General features: G+C 41.1%; 2 protein-coding genes across 2 annotated transcripts in view; one reads left to right on the forward strand and one right to left on the reverse strand.

The window, feature by feature from the left end:
• MED12L (mediator complex subunit 12-like) overlaps positions 1-18,774 on the reverse strand; it is a 148,172-nt gene that overhangs the window by 113,033 nt on the left and 16,365 nt on the right. The window contains exons 8-11 of the mRNA XM_009333967.1: positions 13,374-13,505; positions 11,836-11,962; positions 9,564-9,778; positions 7,099-7,275 (exon numbers count right to left, since the gene is read on the reverse strand). Of these exons, the coding sequence (XP_009332242.1) occupies positions 7,099-7,275; positions 9,564-9,778; positions 11,836-11,962; positions 13,374-13,505 (651 nt within the window). The remainder of the gene's footprint in view (positions 1-7,098; positions 7,276-9,563; positions 9,779-11,835; positions 11,963-13,373; positions 13,506-18,774) is intronic.
• On the forward strand, positions 4,675-5,677 carry GPR171 (G protein-coupled receptor 171). Its single transcript, XM_009333982.1, has one exon. It carries the CDS (start codon positions 4,700-4,702, stop codon positions 5,675-5,677), a length of 978 nt encoding a protein of 325 aa, XP_009332257.1. The 5' UTR covers positions 4,675-4,699.

Raw genomic sequence — 18,774 nt, forward strand, 5'->3', positions numbered from 1 at the left:
CTATGAAGAAAGGCTGAGAGAGTTGGGGTTGTTCAGCCTAGAGAAGAGAAGGCTTTGGGGAGACCTTATTGCAGCCTATCATCAGTACTTAAAGGAGGCTTATAAAAAAGATGGCGGCAAACTTTTTAGCAGGGCCTGTTGCAACAGGACCAGGGGGAATGGCTTTAAACTAAAGGGGGGTAGATGTAGACTCGATATAAGGAAGAAGTTTTTTATGCTGAGGGTGGTGAGACACTGGCACAGGTTGCCCAGAGAGGTGGTGGATGCCCCATCGCTGGAAACATTCAAGGTCAGGCTGGACGGGGCTCTGAGCAACCTGATCTAGTTGAAGATGTCCCTGCCCACAGCAGGGGGGTTGGACTAGATGACCTTTAGAGGTCCCTTCCAACCCAGACTATTGTATGATTCTGTATCGATAATTGATGGAAGGCAACAGGGCAGGCTAAGGAGCTACTTGCTATTTGACAGTAAGCAGGTGTGCTCTGCTGGCTGCCAATGATGTTGATCCCCAGGACGTGGTTATCTACCCGTAGTATCTGGAGTTCACACAGCGCTATGTGCCAAGCAGAGTGGATCCCCTCCCTCTCCGACAGGCTCAGTGACACAGGCTATGCTGAACACATCTTACCTCCTTATGCTCTGAAATAAATATATGAATCAGTTTTTTCTTCATCAGAAATAGGTGCTTCTGCTCAGAATTCATAACTAACCTGTGCCAAGATCACTCATATTTTTCATTTACAATGCAGACATTACAATGGGATAAAAAATTGTTTACATCCAAACTCACTCCCCATCCATACTGGCTACTGTCACAGCCTTCCCCTTCTCCCAGCTCCTCTGCATGCCCTGTGGGTAACCTAGCCTGCAGTCTTCAGGAGCGAGGTCCTAACTCGCTCTCCTTTGCGACACCAGAGTCCTGGGCTCCCCCTTCCCAGGGGCACCGCTCCCTGCTTGGAGCCAGCAGCAAGTGCTCGGCTCGACTACACCTGCAGTGGAGGGTGTTTGGAAGAAAAAAAAAATATTAAAGCCTACTAAGAGCAGAGCTCCAGAAAGCCTCTAGAAACTTTTTCTGGACATGAAACCTTTCTCCAAATGAATATGCAAAATGTGGAGAGGTATCAGAAGTGATCCCAACACAAGGACCACCCACATAAATCTTTGTTGTGTCCAATTCAGAACACAAGGCTCCTGATGCGCTTTTAAAGGTCATCAGATTTGGGGGGGCGGGGTGTGTGTGTATGTGTTAAGGTTTAGATGTTATTTTTCCTAGCTTTGTTCTCAGAAATGATTTAATAATTTTGGCTGAATTCCCACCCACACCAGCACCCCTTCCCTTCCTTGCACCACCCCCCAATCCCAGAAGTCAGCCTAGGCAGGCATGCATCATGGAAAATTTCAAATCAAAAGTCAAAAAGTCAGCAAAAATTAAACACCAAAAATAGGGTTTTATGATGAGAAGTGCTCGGCAACTTTAATTACAGCAAAATCTACCATCTGCATCTGTAACTTATGAACTAAAATGGCCTTTTAAATTATACCTATAGACAGGGGAAGAGGATGATACTGAACAGCAATAAAAACAGAATTACGACTCAGTAGACTCACATTCTCATGTTTCTTCTTCTCCCAAAACACTTCTGTAGGAAGTGTAGGCCATTTTTCAGTAAAGGTTTGCCTAACCATCACCTTGTCTTTTTAGACCCGGAAAAGTTTTCTGAGAAAAGGGGAGACACAAACACACACACAAAACTGACTGAATGCTACATTTCAAGTTTAAAAAAAGAAAAATACAAATATGGAAAGATCAGTTTTGCATGACGAACTTAACACCATAAAACTAGTCCATGTTTGCTCAAAACTGAACATAGGATCATTGCAGATTATGAAGCTTTGCAAACATTTTGACAAATATGGTCTGAACTTTAAGCTTATGACTAAACTTAAAACCAGACATTCTTAATTTGTTTCTTCACAAGCTCTGGTACGTGATTTGTAAATTCCTGTGGATTCTCAACTACAACAAAGTGCTAACATTTTGGGGTTTCAGTATCGTTGTCAGTACCTAGCCTGGTGTTAGAATTTTCTCCTAGTTTTAAAAAAAAAAAAGTTTAATTATAAACATTTCCCCTATATTCCTAATGTGTCTTTTTTATTTTTAATAGTACTTGGCAAATGTCCAAAGGTTTAGAATTTTAATTGCTATCAGTAGAATCCCTATGTGCCTTGAAATCTGCAAATTAGGTTGCAACTCTAGAAAAAAACTGGAATTTCATGCAGGAATATTATAATGAATGAGGGCCAACTAAATTGCAAAACCCTGATTCCAGATAGATTTTATATGTAAGATATATGGGAGGGAAGAGAGTTTCAGATTTTTAAAAACAAAAGCAAAGAAACGGCCATTGATGTCACACATCTACAGCCCCAGGTCAAGAATCTGGAACTAACCTGATGAAGTTTTAGGAACTACATGAAAAAGTCCACATGCTGGGGCTGACCAAACCATACACGTCTCATCACCCTTACAAATGTGAACACATGATAAACATTTAAACTTAAATCTTCATGCTTGAAGTTAGGAGGAGAGAGTGAAAATTCAGGTCTGCTAGGTATCAGCCAGTTTACAGCACTATTCACCATCCCTGTTGCCTCTCTGATGCAGACAGGTCAAGCAACTCTGACCATCTTTCCTCCACAAAAAATGCATTTTGAATTGCAATAATTGTAATAATCCAGGCTACTGGCCACATCAACATGTCTAACTCGGCTCTTTCGCAGCCATTTTTCTCCCCATCATTCTCTGTTTCATCCTGCAAAGCACCGAGTGCCTGAGGAGCAGTTCACCACCACGCTACACGGGGCAGAGTGTGCAGAGGGCACTGCCCTCGGCATGCCTCCCGCCCAGCCGCCAGCTCCTGCGTGAGAAAAAGGAAAAAGAGGTCTCTCTGGGCTGTTCCATGAACACTTACATTTTTCTGTCACCTCTCTTTTAGGTAACTTCCACGTGGTTTAGTTATTTGAATGCTAGTTTTAACTGCGTCAATCAGCACATTCAAAAACCACAGACACGTTTTAAAAAACCAGCAGACGCAGCCAGAGGAAAAGATTAACACGCTATTGGACTGCGAGAGCAGTTGCCGAGAGGCATCAGACCTTTGCAGACTAATGCTCAGAAGACCCCCGAGACCACTAAGACAGGTACGTGATTTTAGTCGTCTGTTCCAGCCTATCTAGATCTATGTAAATATACAGCCTGAAATATTAATTGTGCCAAATGTATAAAAAGTCAGGCTCAAGTATTTAGCAAAACAGCCTTTGCTTTGCCTGTAGTCAGTGTCACTTGGCTGCAGTCATGCTGTATCCTTGGAGGCTCCAGTTCCAGCAGTATTTCAGGGCTCAGTTTGCCGGGCTGCCTCTTTGCCCCGCAGAGGATGAGCGGGGCTACACCGTGCCCCAGCACAGGAAACTCCCACCGCCTCAGGACCACAGCAGCAAGCCCAGCAGCTCCGACAGCGCTGCTTGTTCCTCACCTACACTGCACATACCCAAACTTAATTCAACTCAGTTACATGTTTTCAGGACAATAGAGACGACCTGCAGAAAGCCAACTGCAAGAAACAAACTGCTTCCCCCCCCCCCATTTTAAATCATTGGAGTATCTGCAATCATTTTGGTTTACAAATTGTGCACATCTGGATACATATTTTACAGCAGAAAATAAATGTGCAAATGCAGTAGTTCTCCTATATTGTATATTAAAATTAGGAACAATATAATGAAATAAAAAAGTGTTGTAGTCTGATGCTATTCAAGACATAAATGTATTGTTTTTCATTCCAAGAAATTCTAATGAACATGTCTCCTCTCCCACAGACATTCTATGCAGCAATATGACAGTGTAACAAACAAACAAACAAACAAACTCCCTCGGTCATAGAGTAGTATGTTTAGTTAAAATAAGACCCAAATGTTCTACTTTTCTTCCCTATAATTTCTAGTGAAGCCTAAGAAGGTAGTGAGCAAAATTATTTAATAGCTACTTCTTTCAAAATGTGCTTTTTCTAAAGGCTTCATAAAATTATGAGATTAAATTATCCTCTGTTCAAGTAGGAAGACAGAACAGTTTGCAAAAACTTAGGACTGATTAGAACTATTTGCTCATCTATCTGACAAATCCGTGTATTGGTTTGACAGTGCATTAACTTCAAAACTCCTAATACATTTTTATAGAACAAGGCTGCTACAAATATTACCCTTTTTTTTAGGCATAGTTTCAATTGTTCAAAAGTTATGAAGTATTAGTATGACCATTATTAACCAGATGCTTAATCTTAAACAGATTCAAACCTTTTTCTTTGGTGTTTTGGTTGGTTGGGGCAGGGCAGAGGTGGGTTTGAACCAAACACTCACTCAGAAAGACTGCTCTAGTGGAAAAGTATTCAGAAGTCTATATGCTTTCAAGAACAAATCCTAATACATTTCCAAACTTTTCCAACATGAGAACAAAGCGTTCTTGAATACACGTGAAAAATATTTCTTCCCAATTGCATTTTTTCCATGAAATTAATCAAACAAAATTCTCAGAGAATAACTACTGTTGCTCAGGAAAAGTTGATGTCATTGATGTTGTCTTGGTTCTTTTTGTAGGTTCTTGATATCTCCTAGCAGCAAAACCAACTTGCACAAGAAGTTTACAATGTCAAGCAACGTTTCCCAATGCCACATCGCTAAAGATATGGAACCTTTTACCTACTTTTACTACTTGATTTTTCTTATGGGATTTATTGGAAGTTGTTTCGCACTATGGGCATTCACACAAAAAGATCAGAAGCAGAAGTGTACGAGCATCTACTTAATTAACCTCTTAACAGCGGATTTTTTGTTGACTTTGGCATTGCCAGTAAAGATTATTGTTGACCTAGGAGTTGCATCCTGGAAACTGAGAATATTCCACTGTCAAGTTACAGCCTGTTTCATCTACCTGAACATGTATTTATCAATTATATTTTTGGGATTTGTAAGCATGGATCGTTGCCTTCAGCTAACACACAGTTCTAAGATCTACCGCATTCAAGGGCCTGGATTTGCCAAGATGTTGTCTGCAGTCATATGGACAATGGTTCTCCTTATTACAGTGCCTAACATGGCTATTCCAATAAAAAACATTGAAGAAAGACCTGGTGCAGGATGCATCGATTTCAAAACAAAGTTTGGAAGAGACTGGCACGTGTTTACTAATTTCATATGCACAGCAATATTCCTGAATTTTTCAGCTGTGATACTGATTTCCAATTTCCTTGTTGTTAGACAACTCTACCGAAACAAATACAGCGAGAGTTACGCAAATGTGAAGAAAACCCTCATCAACATACTGCTCGTAACTGCAGGCTACCTGCTGTGTTTTGTTCCATACCACATTGTTCGTATCCCCTACACTTTGAGCCAAAGCGATACCATAACCAGCTGCTCTCTGAAACAAGCCCTCTTTAAAGCTAAAGAATCTACCTTGCTGTTTGCAGTATCAAACCTCTGTTTTGACCCTATTCTGTATTACCATCTTTCCAAATCATTCAGATTGAAATTTACTGAGACTTTTGCAGCATCCAAAGAGGTGAAGGTTTTCACAGACGAAGAGGTACAACACAGAAGTGAACAGCAGATGCAAAAGTACTGATTCTAAAATACATCAGAAAAATGTGCAAATCCGCAGCTTAAACTTTGTTTTCACATATACAATTAACCCAAAAGCATTTTAGAGGGCATTATTTACTCCAGAAAGTGATTTTAAGCTGCACTGATTAAAAAGTATTGTATCTGCTTACATCACACCTGCAGTTTTTATAAATAAATTTCTTGTTCTTGCCAAGTTCCATTGCCTTTCCTTGCTGTTGTTTCAACGAATATGAAAAAGCTAACAACACGTTATTACAGAAAATTCACGGAAATTTTAAAATTAAAGAGTAAGTATAAATATCCAGTGTGTTCTCTTTGCTTGTTTTTTTAATAAAAATTTATAAATCAGCACTAAGTTTATTAAGTATATTCTAATTTACAATTACTTCCAAAAATAATGCATATGTAGAATAATCAATAATCAAAATTTATAAATCAATTTGCACAGGCAAAATCCAGCTACCTGGATTAGCTCCATGTGTAAATCAAAAATATTTCAGAAAAACAAACAAATCAAATTATCTTTTTTCTAATCCTTAAAATGGGCAAAATATGAATCAAACTTTAAGCAAGCATTCAAAACTGTCCTGAATAGAAATAGCTCATTCAGTATTCTCATAACAATTCACCTGCAATAAATCAGAACCCAATCTTTGTAGAGAAAGAAATTTAAAGCAAAGAAAACTGTGGCTATCACATCATACTCTCACATGACACTTCCTGTATTGACAGGATTTAATATTGTTAAAAAGTTATCATCATTTTTTTTATTTTAAAAAAAAAAAAAATTCTCAAGTAGATACATTCTAGTTCGAGGCTTATTCAGTATTTGGGCCCTTTTTCCAGCACAGTAGAAAACATAAGAAGTAATCTGAATGAGGGTTTGGGATCTGGAACGTTATTCATGGGGCTTTCTTCAGTTCCCATGAGCCTACAGAGAAACACAACAACAGCAGCCGCCAAAAATCCACACTAGAAACGGCGAGGAGTCGGTGGGAGGAAATAACACCATTCTGCCCCTTACATTTCAGAACTACTTCTTTCAGGTATTTTGGTATTCATCCGTCTGTCCAACTACAGTATCAAATTTTCTGTTTAGCAAACTTTTATTAGACCCTGGAACGTGGTGGTTTTATCATGGTGCCTATCTCCTTAACCCAAGTGAGTCATCACACATTATTATACCTCTTCCAGCTAACCCCCTCTCGATAAAACAAGATGCCCGTGCGCTGCACTAAAGCCACCCCGCAGTGCACAGCGTGTGCACGCTGGTAGCAACAGCATCACGTGAACCGGCCAGGAGCCCTCAGGCAGAGGTCAGCCCTCAGCCCAGCTCTCTTCAGACAGTGAACTTTTCTTCCTTTAAACGCTTTGCTGTCACATCAGGCAGTACCTTTAGGCACACAAGCAGAGGTCACTCACCAGAGGTATAGGGAAATGTGTTGCGTATTGCAAATGGCGAAGGAGGTCATAATTGGATGGAAAAATCAGTTCTCTCAGTCTTTCCCTCTTGACTGACTTCTCGCTGGTAACTGAAATTCTTCTGTCTAAAGAAGGGTTCACATTCTCACAAGACTCCCCAGGCATCGGAGAAAAAATCTAAGTCATGTAAAACAAACATTTAAGGTAAGTGTAACCTCTAACTTTCGAAATTCAGCAATTGCATTCAGAGATACGATTTTGTTCTTGCTTACAGTTACTTCTTAAACATCTGAGGTTTTTCAAAAGATAGACAAAGCAAGGGCAATCGTAATCAAGCCTGAAATTTAAGATACATATACACATTATATCTCTATGCATATCTCCATTGTTATTAGACAAGTCGTAAACTAGCAGCATTCAGTCAGGAAAAAAAGCATTACGATTCAGAGCAATCTCCACACTTCTTATGCTGCTGTGACACAGAAACCACAATGAGATAGTCCAATGATTGAGGGAAAATAATAGAAAGGGTGAAGTGGGAGGTGACAAGAGACATTGTAGGCAGGCATGGATATGCTTGAAACTACCAATATGACAGATGTCAGGCAGAAACAGGGGTCCCAATATCCTGCAAGTGGATCTGCACTGATAGGTTTAGGGCACAGGAGTCCATGCGGATGCAGAATGAGGACCAGTGCAAAGAAGAAACTAGGAGATTCAAGAGTAATGCAGAATCAGGCTAACAGTAAGGAAGAAGAGAGGGGGAAACAGATTTGGAAGACAGAGCCAAAACACAGAACAGACACTTGAAAAGCAAATGGCATCAGTGGTGTTCCTTGATGTCAAAGAAGTGGGTAGATTTGCATATTTATTCATGCTTAACTGTAACACACAGCACTCTGAATATGCTGGGGGCAAAGGGGAGGAAGGGAAGGAGGGAGAGAGGAGTGTGCGTGCAAGTGTGCGTGCGTGTGTGCAGGTGGACAACTGGGGGAAGCACAGAAGAGCAGTAAGTTGTCATACAGCAGAGACACAGAGAAAGGAAGCGATGCACTGACACAGAAGATGGCAGGGACTGGATGCCAAAGGACATTGGCTGTTGAAGGAAGAAGCAAGGTGGTGCTAGGGGCAAGGAGAGACGTTCAGTGGCAACAGCAAGCAGCAGACACAGGCATCAAAGGCATGCAGAAAATCGAAAGTTAAACCTACTGGAAATTCCGAACCAAAATCTGCCTTAAAGTCACTCTTGTCTACATCATCAAAAATACTAGTGGTTCCTGAGTCAATGCCCATATGTTCCATAATACTATGATCCTAATAATGGCCAGAGAGAAAAACAAATATCAGCGACATTTTATTGAAGACCCATTTAACTGATCACAGGTAAAACCAAGCACTCCACCTATTTAAGAATTAAGAAAAAGGTATTGATGGTAAGAAATTTTCAGATACTGACTTTTAAATCTTTATAAGCCTTAATTCACAAAAGTATTTCTCAAGCTTAAACCCACAAAAGCATAGAAAAGGGCAGGAGCCAAAGGGGGAAACAAAACTTTACAGTATATCCCCGTGAGCAATTCTGCTCCAGGAACACCTACAGAACAGGAAGCTGACTCCTGTACCTTCCTAAAATTTATTTCCTTTTTTGTTATACCATAAAAGGCAACTTGTAGAAACCCCCTATATTTCAGGGCAAATTTGACCATAAGACCGATGCAAGAGAAAAAAGATTACAAAAGAAATTAGAAAGAAATATAAAAGAGGACACTTCAGCTGCCCACAGGCTCCACACGGACTGTGCAGCAGAACAACAGGCTACATTTCATCACACAAGTACAAACGTGGTCCACAGTCTTGAGTTTAAAATTGCCTTCCTCTTGCACTAGTTTTAGAAAAGGTTACAAACTGCTCATCTGATGGAAGACTTGGGATTCCACCTGGACTGTGCACATACGAGTCATGAGATTTGGCTTCACAGTCTTCATTCGGTGGCTGTGTGGCGCACAGTAAGCTCCTGATCGTCTGTGAGCAGATTACCAGGCTGCGCATCGCTCACGCCTGCGCTGTGCCAGCATGTCCCACACTACACAGAGGACGTGGAGCTTACTCCAGGCTCCCCACTGACTCCTCCTGCTTAAAGCTCTCCCTTTTCTTCATTGAAGCATATCTGCAAATAAATTTTTCCACTGGTACATTTAGAAGTCTACATTGTGCCTTTTTGTTTGTGTTATTTAGATCACCAGACAACTGTCAGTTCAGTGTATTTGCACCAAAACGGCAATATTTACAGCTATATACAAGAATGAAGCTAATGGATCACTTTCAGTCTTCTTAGAGAGAGAGAAAGAGACAAGGAACACAGATTAAAAAAACTTAGTATCTCGTATCTGAAATACTGCTTCGGTGAAAATCTACGTTTAACAAAACAGAGTACCAAACATGGGAGAAATAGCATGAAGTGTTACCTCCAGTTTCACATCGTGATCCTTAGAATAGTGTTCATCCACAGTTTCCCCATTAGGTGAACGTGGTCTAGTAGTTGCAGTGATTGACAAATCTCCACGTGATATTAAAGTGCACATGTACGCATCATGGGAGAAAACATCGTGGCGAGTGAATTCAGAAAAAAGCAGCACCAAATTCACAAACTCTGTCTTCTCATGGTCACTATTTGGGTCAGCTACCCCAAAAAAAAAAAAAGTTAGACTGTAGTTTCAACTTATAAATATTTGGGTTTCAACTATCCAAACTGCAAACCCCAGCAAATTAATTTTAAAGGCCTACTAAAAATGTGTCAGGCATCCTGCACAGGTTTCTCTGTCTCCACAGAACAAACCATTTCCCATGTAATTTGCATGTTTTTGCTTTGCTACCAGGTCCAGACATGGGACAGACTTCAGACAGCAGTGGATTCCAGAGCATCCTACCCCATACACATCTGCCCCAGTTGGGTGGGGGGGAGGGCTTGTCAGCAGTTAAGTACAATGTTCAAATACTTCCAAAAATTAAAAAGAAGGGGGAAGAGGGCAAGGACATTCCTTGTGTGAAGAAAAATTAAAGCTGAAGCTTTGATTATAACAAACCACCCAACGGTTGTCCTTTCCTCCCAAATTATACTATAGTACATGTTACTGTCTTACCTATAGTACTTTTGTATTCGTAACAAAATATTTTCAAAGAACTCAAGATGTCTGCATGCCAGGCCTCCAAGATGTAAAACCAATATTTTATTAAAGCTTGACAGTGTCGTGTATTTTATCTATTAAACGTGCTCACGCATATCAAGAAAAAGTTTATTAAAATAAATGCATGTTATTTTGCCAGTGCCAAAGCAAAGCCTAGAGAAATACAACATATAAAATTATGTTATTAAGTTTTCATTTGTCACAGCTATATTTAATTTGACTTGTTCTGTACCACAGAAAGGTTTGCAACATTGCAGTTAACAGAAAATAGCTTTATACCACGCCAACTCTATTGGGCAATAAAACCTCCAGCTACAGAACTACCAAATCCAAAGCATCAACATTTATTTAAAAGCAAATTATGCTTTACAAGTCCAAATTAGTTCAATATATAACACTATTTCTATTTAGAAATTCTCATTACACTGCAGCACAGAAGCTGTAACAGTAAGCTCAAGAGCACACCAGTTCAGCGTCAGAACTCTTCTCTGCAGCCCCCAGGTCCCACTCATCCGGAGCTGCCCGCCGTGACCCACCCCTCAAAAGCAAGGCATGCGGACTGGATGCTCTGTAGAGGAGCATCGTAAAACACACACCTGCAGACCAGGCAATCTGCCCTCCTTCAAAATATAGCTGTTACATGCTTTTCATTTTTGGAGACACAGAAGCTCAACCACCGCAAAAACAATACAATACCACAGAACTTGTCCAATGCTCAAAATACCAAAGAATATTTCAAGCAAGGAAAACATTCCCCAGCTGCTCTCCCTACCATGTCCCACAGAGCTAACTGGGTGAAGACAGACAATACCACATTTGAAACAAGCACATCAGAAACACAAGTCTAAATAACACAAATAGTTTGGATGGTTTATTAAAACCAGGGTCACCACGGGCACGAAAATAGAGCACTGCCAATACCTCAGAGTCTGTAACAAATTTTTAAGAAGTTTCTCCTTTTTCGGATGTTGAGAGTTTTCGGTATCATGTTTCAAACCACCTAAAATCCCCTTTACTTTAAGGGCACCAGAAAAGAAAAATGCACTAACTAGCAGTACTTAAGATACCAGAAACAGGAGCTACAACATCAGGCAGTTTTATTAGACCAAGACATTCCATAGAGCAACCTACGATGAACAAAGATCCTTTTTTCAATCCACCTATTTGTCAGCTAACAGCTTTCGACTTCAACACTTGTGTGTAATTTCCAAGTCAGTCACTTTGAACGTGGATGTGTCAAAAAGAGGCGAGTGTTTGATGTTAAACATGCATAGAGTGCAAGTAACTTCCCCAAATCTCTTACAGCTTAAACAGAAATAAACATAGTTTCTGCCAATTTTCCTTCTGTGAAAAGAAAGAAATAAAAATCACAGAAAGATCCTATAACAAGGCAGGAGATTTCAAAAAAAATGTGCATATGAAAATAGAGCAGGTAATTTGTGAAACAGGGAAACTGTGAAACACCTGCTACAGCAAAACAGGAACTTCAGCAGCCAGACAGCAGACCAGTTGCTTCTGACCTACTTTGGAATATAAATTAGTTAATACTCACATAATGAGGGAGCTTGTGTATCTAAAAACCTTAGCAGGACATTCTGAAAAACAGGAAGACTGGAACCTGTCAAGGAGGCTGAAGACAGAGATTCCTTTTCGTCTAGGACTTCAGATTCACCACATCTCTGCACAGTTAAATAAATAAATAAAACAAAGCATGTATCTACACACAAATGCATATAATATTCCCACAATTTGCATGTGAGGCAACTATACGTGTGATTGTTTCCTACCTCTTCATAAAATCCAGACTTGCTCTAGAATGACAGGTTTTTCCCATTACCTAGTTTGGTTATTTCTAAGGTGTTTTATTTAATTACTTTGGATTACTTATTGAAAAGGAATGCTTGAGACATGTACCATCATCTGCAACAACACAGTTTCATATAAACGCAAAAATTTAAGATACAGAACTTCCAGGACCAATGTGAATAGGAAAGGTAACTGCTCTTGTTTGTGTAAATTACACTAAATATAACAGTAACCAGGGCAAACATCTCTGCACTGAGTGGATTTCGGTGGGAGTGAGGCAGAAACAATACAGTAAGCTCCCTTCCCCCTAATTAATGGTTTGTGGTGAGGAGCGGATAAAGCAGAGAGGCTTTGGAAAGTGAAAGTCTTTTTGCACCTCACGTTGTCTGTACATCTGTCTGCACAGAGGCACTTCTGAGAGTGCTCTCATCTGTCTGTCCCCGCACCCAGGCTGAACAGACATCACACATCACTTTCCTGGGGATCCTTTTTTCTGGGAAAAAAAAACAACCTAAAGAGAACACCCATCCAGTAAAAACTGCCAGCCAGCGCTGCACGGATGCAGGTGAGGCCAAGGCAGTGGTGCTCCGGGCTACAGGGAGTACCACTGGTCCAGAAAGCTGCAGCAAGGCTGCAGTGAAGACACTGCCTCTCTTTAATCCTCACTGCAGAGGAGATTTAGCATTACTGAAGTTTCAAGGAGAAGCGTCAGCTTATGCAAGCAGGAGTAGGATCATTTGCCACAACAGACAGACAACAGTTTACATCAAAGACGTCACTACAGCATCCAGCTTCTCCAGTGAAACATTTCATTTCCCCTGAAAACAAAGGAGTTCCTCAGAATGCAAGATATAAAGTTACACTCGAATTTTGCCTCAAAACAGACCTTAGTTTTGTAATCTTCCCAGAGTACCCCACCAGCTGAAGAGCCCTGCCCCACCAGCCAGACCCACACCCCTCTTTTTAAGGGACTCCAGTTACTGTGGCACCCCTTTATTTGGACAAGCAGTTCACAGAAGTAAAACACTTCAAACAAACAGACATAGATCAGCTAACATAGACCATTCTGACTTAGGCAATTTCTTCTTATTTTAAATAGAAGGCTTTTTCATTTTAAATTTATCTAGAATTTAAAAACTGTAAATTGATGACAAAAATCCCCAGTGCTCCAAATGCCAAACTTACTTGTTTTGTAATAAGTAGAGATTAAATTGATGTTTTCTTGGAAATATCTTACTTTTTAAGCATACTGTTCACACTATTCTAGAAGTAGAAATAACTTACTTCTGCTTCAATTTCTGCTTGCCTCTTCTCCAGGAGTTTGGCTACAGCCATGGCCCTGTGCTTACCAGACCTTTTACAGCTGACAGCCCATTCACAAAGCAGCGTTACCACAGCTTCGTCATTTGGGGCTACCTGTTCAGTGCAAGAACAAAGACAGAAAACCATTTCACCCACACAGCCAACAGGCTTATTTCTGAGCAAACAGCTTGCAGTAACCAGTGTTCTGGGGGATGAAGACAAAAGCTGGTTTTTGTTCTTTAGTACTGACAGATGCACACATTTGCTTTATTCATAGTGTTTTCAAATGAAATATAGTCTGGAAGCCAAAGAGGGAAATCTCAGTTTTCACATTGCTGATACTCAAACCAAAATCTTCCTTTATCATAATGTTGCTTCACAAAAACAGAAAACGGTGATCTGCTTCATGAGCGAGAGAAACAGGAAAAGCATACCACACAGAGCCTCTCAACCCAATTAACCACACAGAATTTACACTTTCCTTACGTTAATTCTTCCAAACCTCCTTCGTCTGTTTCCAGACCATTACTTGCATCCCACTGACACATTAAAAAACAAAACAAAACCACCCTAACCTCTAAAGGTGTATCTATCAGATAACTAAGGTCAAAAAACTCCCAAAAAGCTCCATTTATTTCTAACCTAACACAAGACATTTTTAAGAAACAGTACATGTCTTTAGAAAATCCATATTTACGGAACAGCAATGGGATGTAGTATGCTTATATCTATTGAGCGTTCATCCAATCTCTGTTTCCACTAACCACACACATTTTGGAAGTATTTTTTTCTTGTGGGCTACTGAACTGGATCTGCTGAACTTCCTCACTCCTGCCCAAGCTGACTGCCATCTCTGAACACTTAAACGTGACTGACCTGCAAATTAAGCAGATGTGATTTTTTTCTCTTTCCCCAACATCAGTCAAAACTACACTTACAAGTAAATATTAGAAGGGCTAGAGTCAAGCATGGCACCCTCAGGAAACAAGTACTTCTTTCAGAGTGATTAGGAATTACAGACTCACAAGCATGAAAGTTACTGCTACAAAGCTATCCCAATCGTCCTCCTCAAAAAATACAAAAAAACCAACAGTACGCTAAACAAGGCTGGTGTGTACGTGCACACACATCACAGAGAAGTTTCCTGTAAATACGCTTCAACGGGCGAGCAAGAGATACTAGATGACTGGTGTGGGGGGAGAGTGGAGGGAAGAAAGGAAAATGCTTTTCTCTTACCCAAATGAAGTGACATGGTAACGTCGCCACAGTTGTGGTTAGATGCAGTCAGCTAACAACAGAAGTATGGATACCATATATTTTTGAAGGCAATGCAGAATACCTGAAAGAGTCTGATCTTCACACTGACTTCTTTCCCTTTCTGCTAACAAAAGAAACCATGCCAACAAAAAACCAAGTGCTTCTGTATCTCAAGCAGGAGACACCAACTCAGAGCTCAGGCAAAGCACATCGGGCCACCCGTTCCCTGAAGCTGTGCCCGCGCTGCATTGCATCCTGCTGCATCCCAGGGATGGCAACACAGGACCTCCCTCACCCTCTTTCTTACAGGGAATGGCACCTCTCACAGAATGGCTGAGCAGCTTATCTTCTGAAGCAAGGAGCAGGTGATGCTCCTATGACTGAATCCCTTCAGAAAAGTAAAGAAGGAAAGCCTTGAAGGGGTGAGGCAATGGGGCACTAACGCCAAAGGTCAGAGCTCACTGTGCTGGGGCAAACACAGAGAGGTAAATCCTGGCAAGAGACATTTAAAGGAAGACTTACATGGGGCATTTCTGAAGGAAAAAATGGTTATAAAGGTGTTCCTACATGCTTTTGTTCTGGCTTAAAGAAAAGGGCTTAGGTTGTTTTGAGAAATGTCAAATCGTGGAAGGAAAAAGCTGACTTTTTGGCTGTGATTTGCCACTTGAGAGAAACAAGGGTGCTTTTCCTCCAAGGAATACGCACACTGTACAAACATTGCCAGCACGCAGACAGACACTGAGGTATACATATGAATGTGCACACAGACAAATATTTCCTTCAGACACTGCCTGAGATACTAAGCCAAGAATGTCAGCCTGTTACTCAACTGTCCTCAGAGCTACGCTCAACTATAGTTAGCATTGAAAAGCAAAACCACCGAAGCCTGCAGTCAGTGAGCTAACCACTTCCACTGCTGCTGCTCCCGCTGCTTAAGGGAACAGATGTTTAAGCCTTATGACAAATGTGAAAACAGCCCAAAGTAAAACTCCGGTCACCATATACATGAACACACACAAACAAAATTCAAACAAAATTTCACATGCCCATGTTTTTGGAGTCCTAGTGAGTATTACTTGCAATTTCATGCCTGTGCCGCTTACCTCTGACCACTACAAACACAAGACATGGCAGGGCCTAGCTTGCCTCCGCTGCTGAGCCCTCCAGTCCCCGACGGCCATCGCCCTGTTTAGTGAAATGGGAGCACTGTGCCCCAGAGCAAGCAAATCCACGGAACAGGCGCATCGGGGAGGTAGGTCATATGAGACTGACCTACCTCAGGGTGGGCTCCCACGTCCACCAGAGCCTGTGCACCCCCAGGTTACAAAAACAAATGTTTGTGGCCTTCCGGCATCTGGCATCAGACACACTGTCTGTACTTACGGGTTGTAATTAGCAGGATACCTCATTTGAATTGCACATCCAACTGTCTACCATCAAGGGCTAAGGCTTATTTACCCAAGCATGTTTCTTTTATGTTTGGTGGTTTGTTTTACAATCTTTCACAAAGTTCATGGCCAATGAGTGCAGTGGGAACTAAATAACATTGTGATCAACAGCAAATTGCACATTTAGATTTCTAGGTATTGAGACAGCAACAGTCACTGTCTTTTTTTTTTTTTTTTCTTTTAAACTAAAGAGTGCATAAATGACTTATTTGATAGCCCAAAGAAAAGAGAAAAGCTAGGGCAAGCTGACCTTTTTCTGTTAAAGCTGGATGTTATTTCAGTTATTTCAAGAAATGCTGTGAATTCTTACTTTTGAACAGCACTTCCATGTGTAGCTCTGTATTAAAATGCTCTTAAAAAAAGGGATAAATAAAGGACATACATTTGTGCAACCCACAAGAAAGTAACATGAAATTATCCAGGACTGCACTGAGGTCTGCATAAATTAACTACAGATTAATTCCTCGTCTGTTCTACCTGAACTTCAGGAGATTTCACAGAATGACTGATCTGCTTCAAGCAGCTTATTTTCAAGGGACAATCTGTTTTTTTCAGGTGGGGGTGGTGGAGGTGGTGTTAAACTTAAAATTAAACAACTAGAAAGAGACAGCTCTACAGTTAAGAAAACACAGACAGTTAATTCTGTTTCTAAACGAGTCATCTGCTAACACTGATGCTTATTAGTGCAAAAGTATAAAAATAACTCCCCAATTCTACGGCTATAAAAAGCAGAACTACATTTTCAGAAATGTAGAATCCAACATCACCACAAATCAAACACCTAGAAGTGATTACGCACCTTAAAAATCACAGTGTTATATGTGAAAATCTGCAGTTTCACATATATGCAGAACATAACCTCTTTTGAAGGGAAAAAAGCCCAACATAAATACTTGAAACATCTAGGTGTTTATGGATCTAAGAATTTAAACCACACCACTTTTAAGTGCCTAAAAACAGTGAGCTTGGTTCTCAGGAACTGACATGTGCAGCAACTAAAAAAAAAAGTTATCTGTCTGCAGATAATTATTTGAACCCTCTGATGCAGACTTTTGTTGGGCAAGTTGGCATCACCAGAGCCATTCCCATACATTGGGCTCTTGAAACACGGGGCCCTGCAGCAGCTGACAAAAGTAAAGTTGAAGTGCCTAACCATCAAATACTTTATTTTGCATTTGACTGAAAACAACAAATACATTTGAAAGCTGTATCAAGTCCCTGCAACATAAATAATTACCCAAAACCCCTACAGTAGGTACACCTCTACAGCAGTACATGGGCAGTGGAAGATTATGCTAACCAACCCACAGCTGATGTGTAGAGCCACAAACTGGAAAATGAGTTAGTCCAACGCTGGAAACTCCAGCGCTGAGTGCTCGCTGCTTTGCTGAGCGCAGACAGGGGCATGTTGCTCCTGGGAGCCGGGGCGGCAGCAGCCCGTGATGCTGATAACGCACATGGGAGAGCTCTAGCTCCCTGCCCCGCTGCAGCAGCCTGCTGCACACTGCATGACTTCCTTCCTCCCGATGCTGTCTCATGACAGCTGTACCTCATGGTTTCCTCCCTTCTGACACCGTGTTTACTGAAACGTGATAAGAATGCAATTAGGTAACACCTCTCAGAATAATCAGGTTCTGGATTTGTCTAATTTGGATCTTGTATCTGCAGATGGTCTGGCCTGGAAAAGCACAGACCACATTTTAGAGGGGCTCAAACTACTGCCTTGAAGAATAGCATTAAGATCACATTTGTACACTTAAAATTTCAGGGGCAGGAAAAACCAAAAGATCAGTTCACATGTTACTTAATGACTACATTTTGTAGGGAGGACAAGACATAAGGTGCTGGAGCACAGAACAGGCATGGGTAGGCAGGAACTGCAACTCCCTCAGGCCAGGGGAAGCTCTCCTACAGACGAGACCCTTCCTCAAGATTCCCAAACCTTCCACAAGTCCTAATGAAAGAAAAACACTTCAAGGTAGCACCAAATGGGAGAGATTATCTACACCAGGTAGCACACACCTTTGAAGCAAGGTTTCAAGTTTAGACAACTCACTCACAACATTTGTCATTTAGCCATGACCCAAAATAGCTGTAACCTTCTGAAAGTCACCAGTCAGACCCTTTCAGATTAAAACAGAGGCCTCATTTCCACTAGTTTATAACTGGAGCAGAAGGTGGGTGAAGAAAAGAAGAAAATAGTTGGTTTGGGTTTATTTAGAAAAAAAGGACCACAAAACTAGTAACACAGGAAAGTATTAAAAGGAACGTATTAAACGTTACTGTTCCTGATAGGTTTGGAGACAGGAAGCCAAAAGTACTATTAAACCTCTGCTTTCCACAACTCTGAGCCCTTTTCCCACTAGTCCTTGCTTTTATTATTTAATTAAAATTTGCTACTAAGGAACTAGTTTGACTTTGAGCTAGCTAAGGCCACCATTGAGGCATCTAGACTGCAGAAGTTATCTTTCCACGGCGGAGGCAGAAAGAGCAGGGCGTAACGCCCAGGAACTCAAATCACCAAGCAAAAGAAAACCCCAACCTCCTCTCACCTCACCAAAACCTCTCCAGAAAGCAGCCAGGTGTGTGACTCAGTGCTGCCGGGGAATGCAAGTGCCGTCCCGGGCTGCCATGCACACCGGGGAGCTGCCACCCAGCCCAGCCCAGCCCAGCCCAGC

The sequence above is a fragment of the Pygoscelis adeliae genome, unplaced genomic scaffold (assembly GCF_000699105.1).
Source record: "Pygoscelis adeliae isolate BGI_AS28 unplaced genomic scaffold, ASM69910v1 Scaffold241, whole genome shotgun sequence".
In the NCBI taxonomy this organism is placed as follows: Eukaryota; Metazoa; Chordata; class Aves; order Sphenisciformes; family Spheniscidae; genus Pygoscelis; species Pygoscelis adeliae.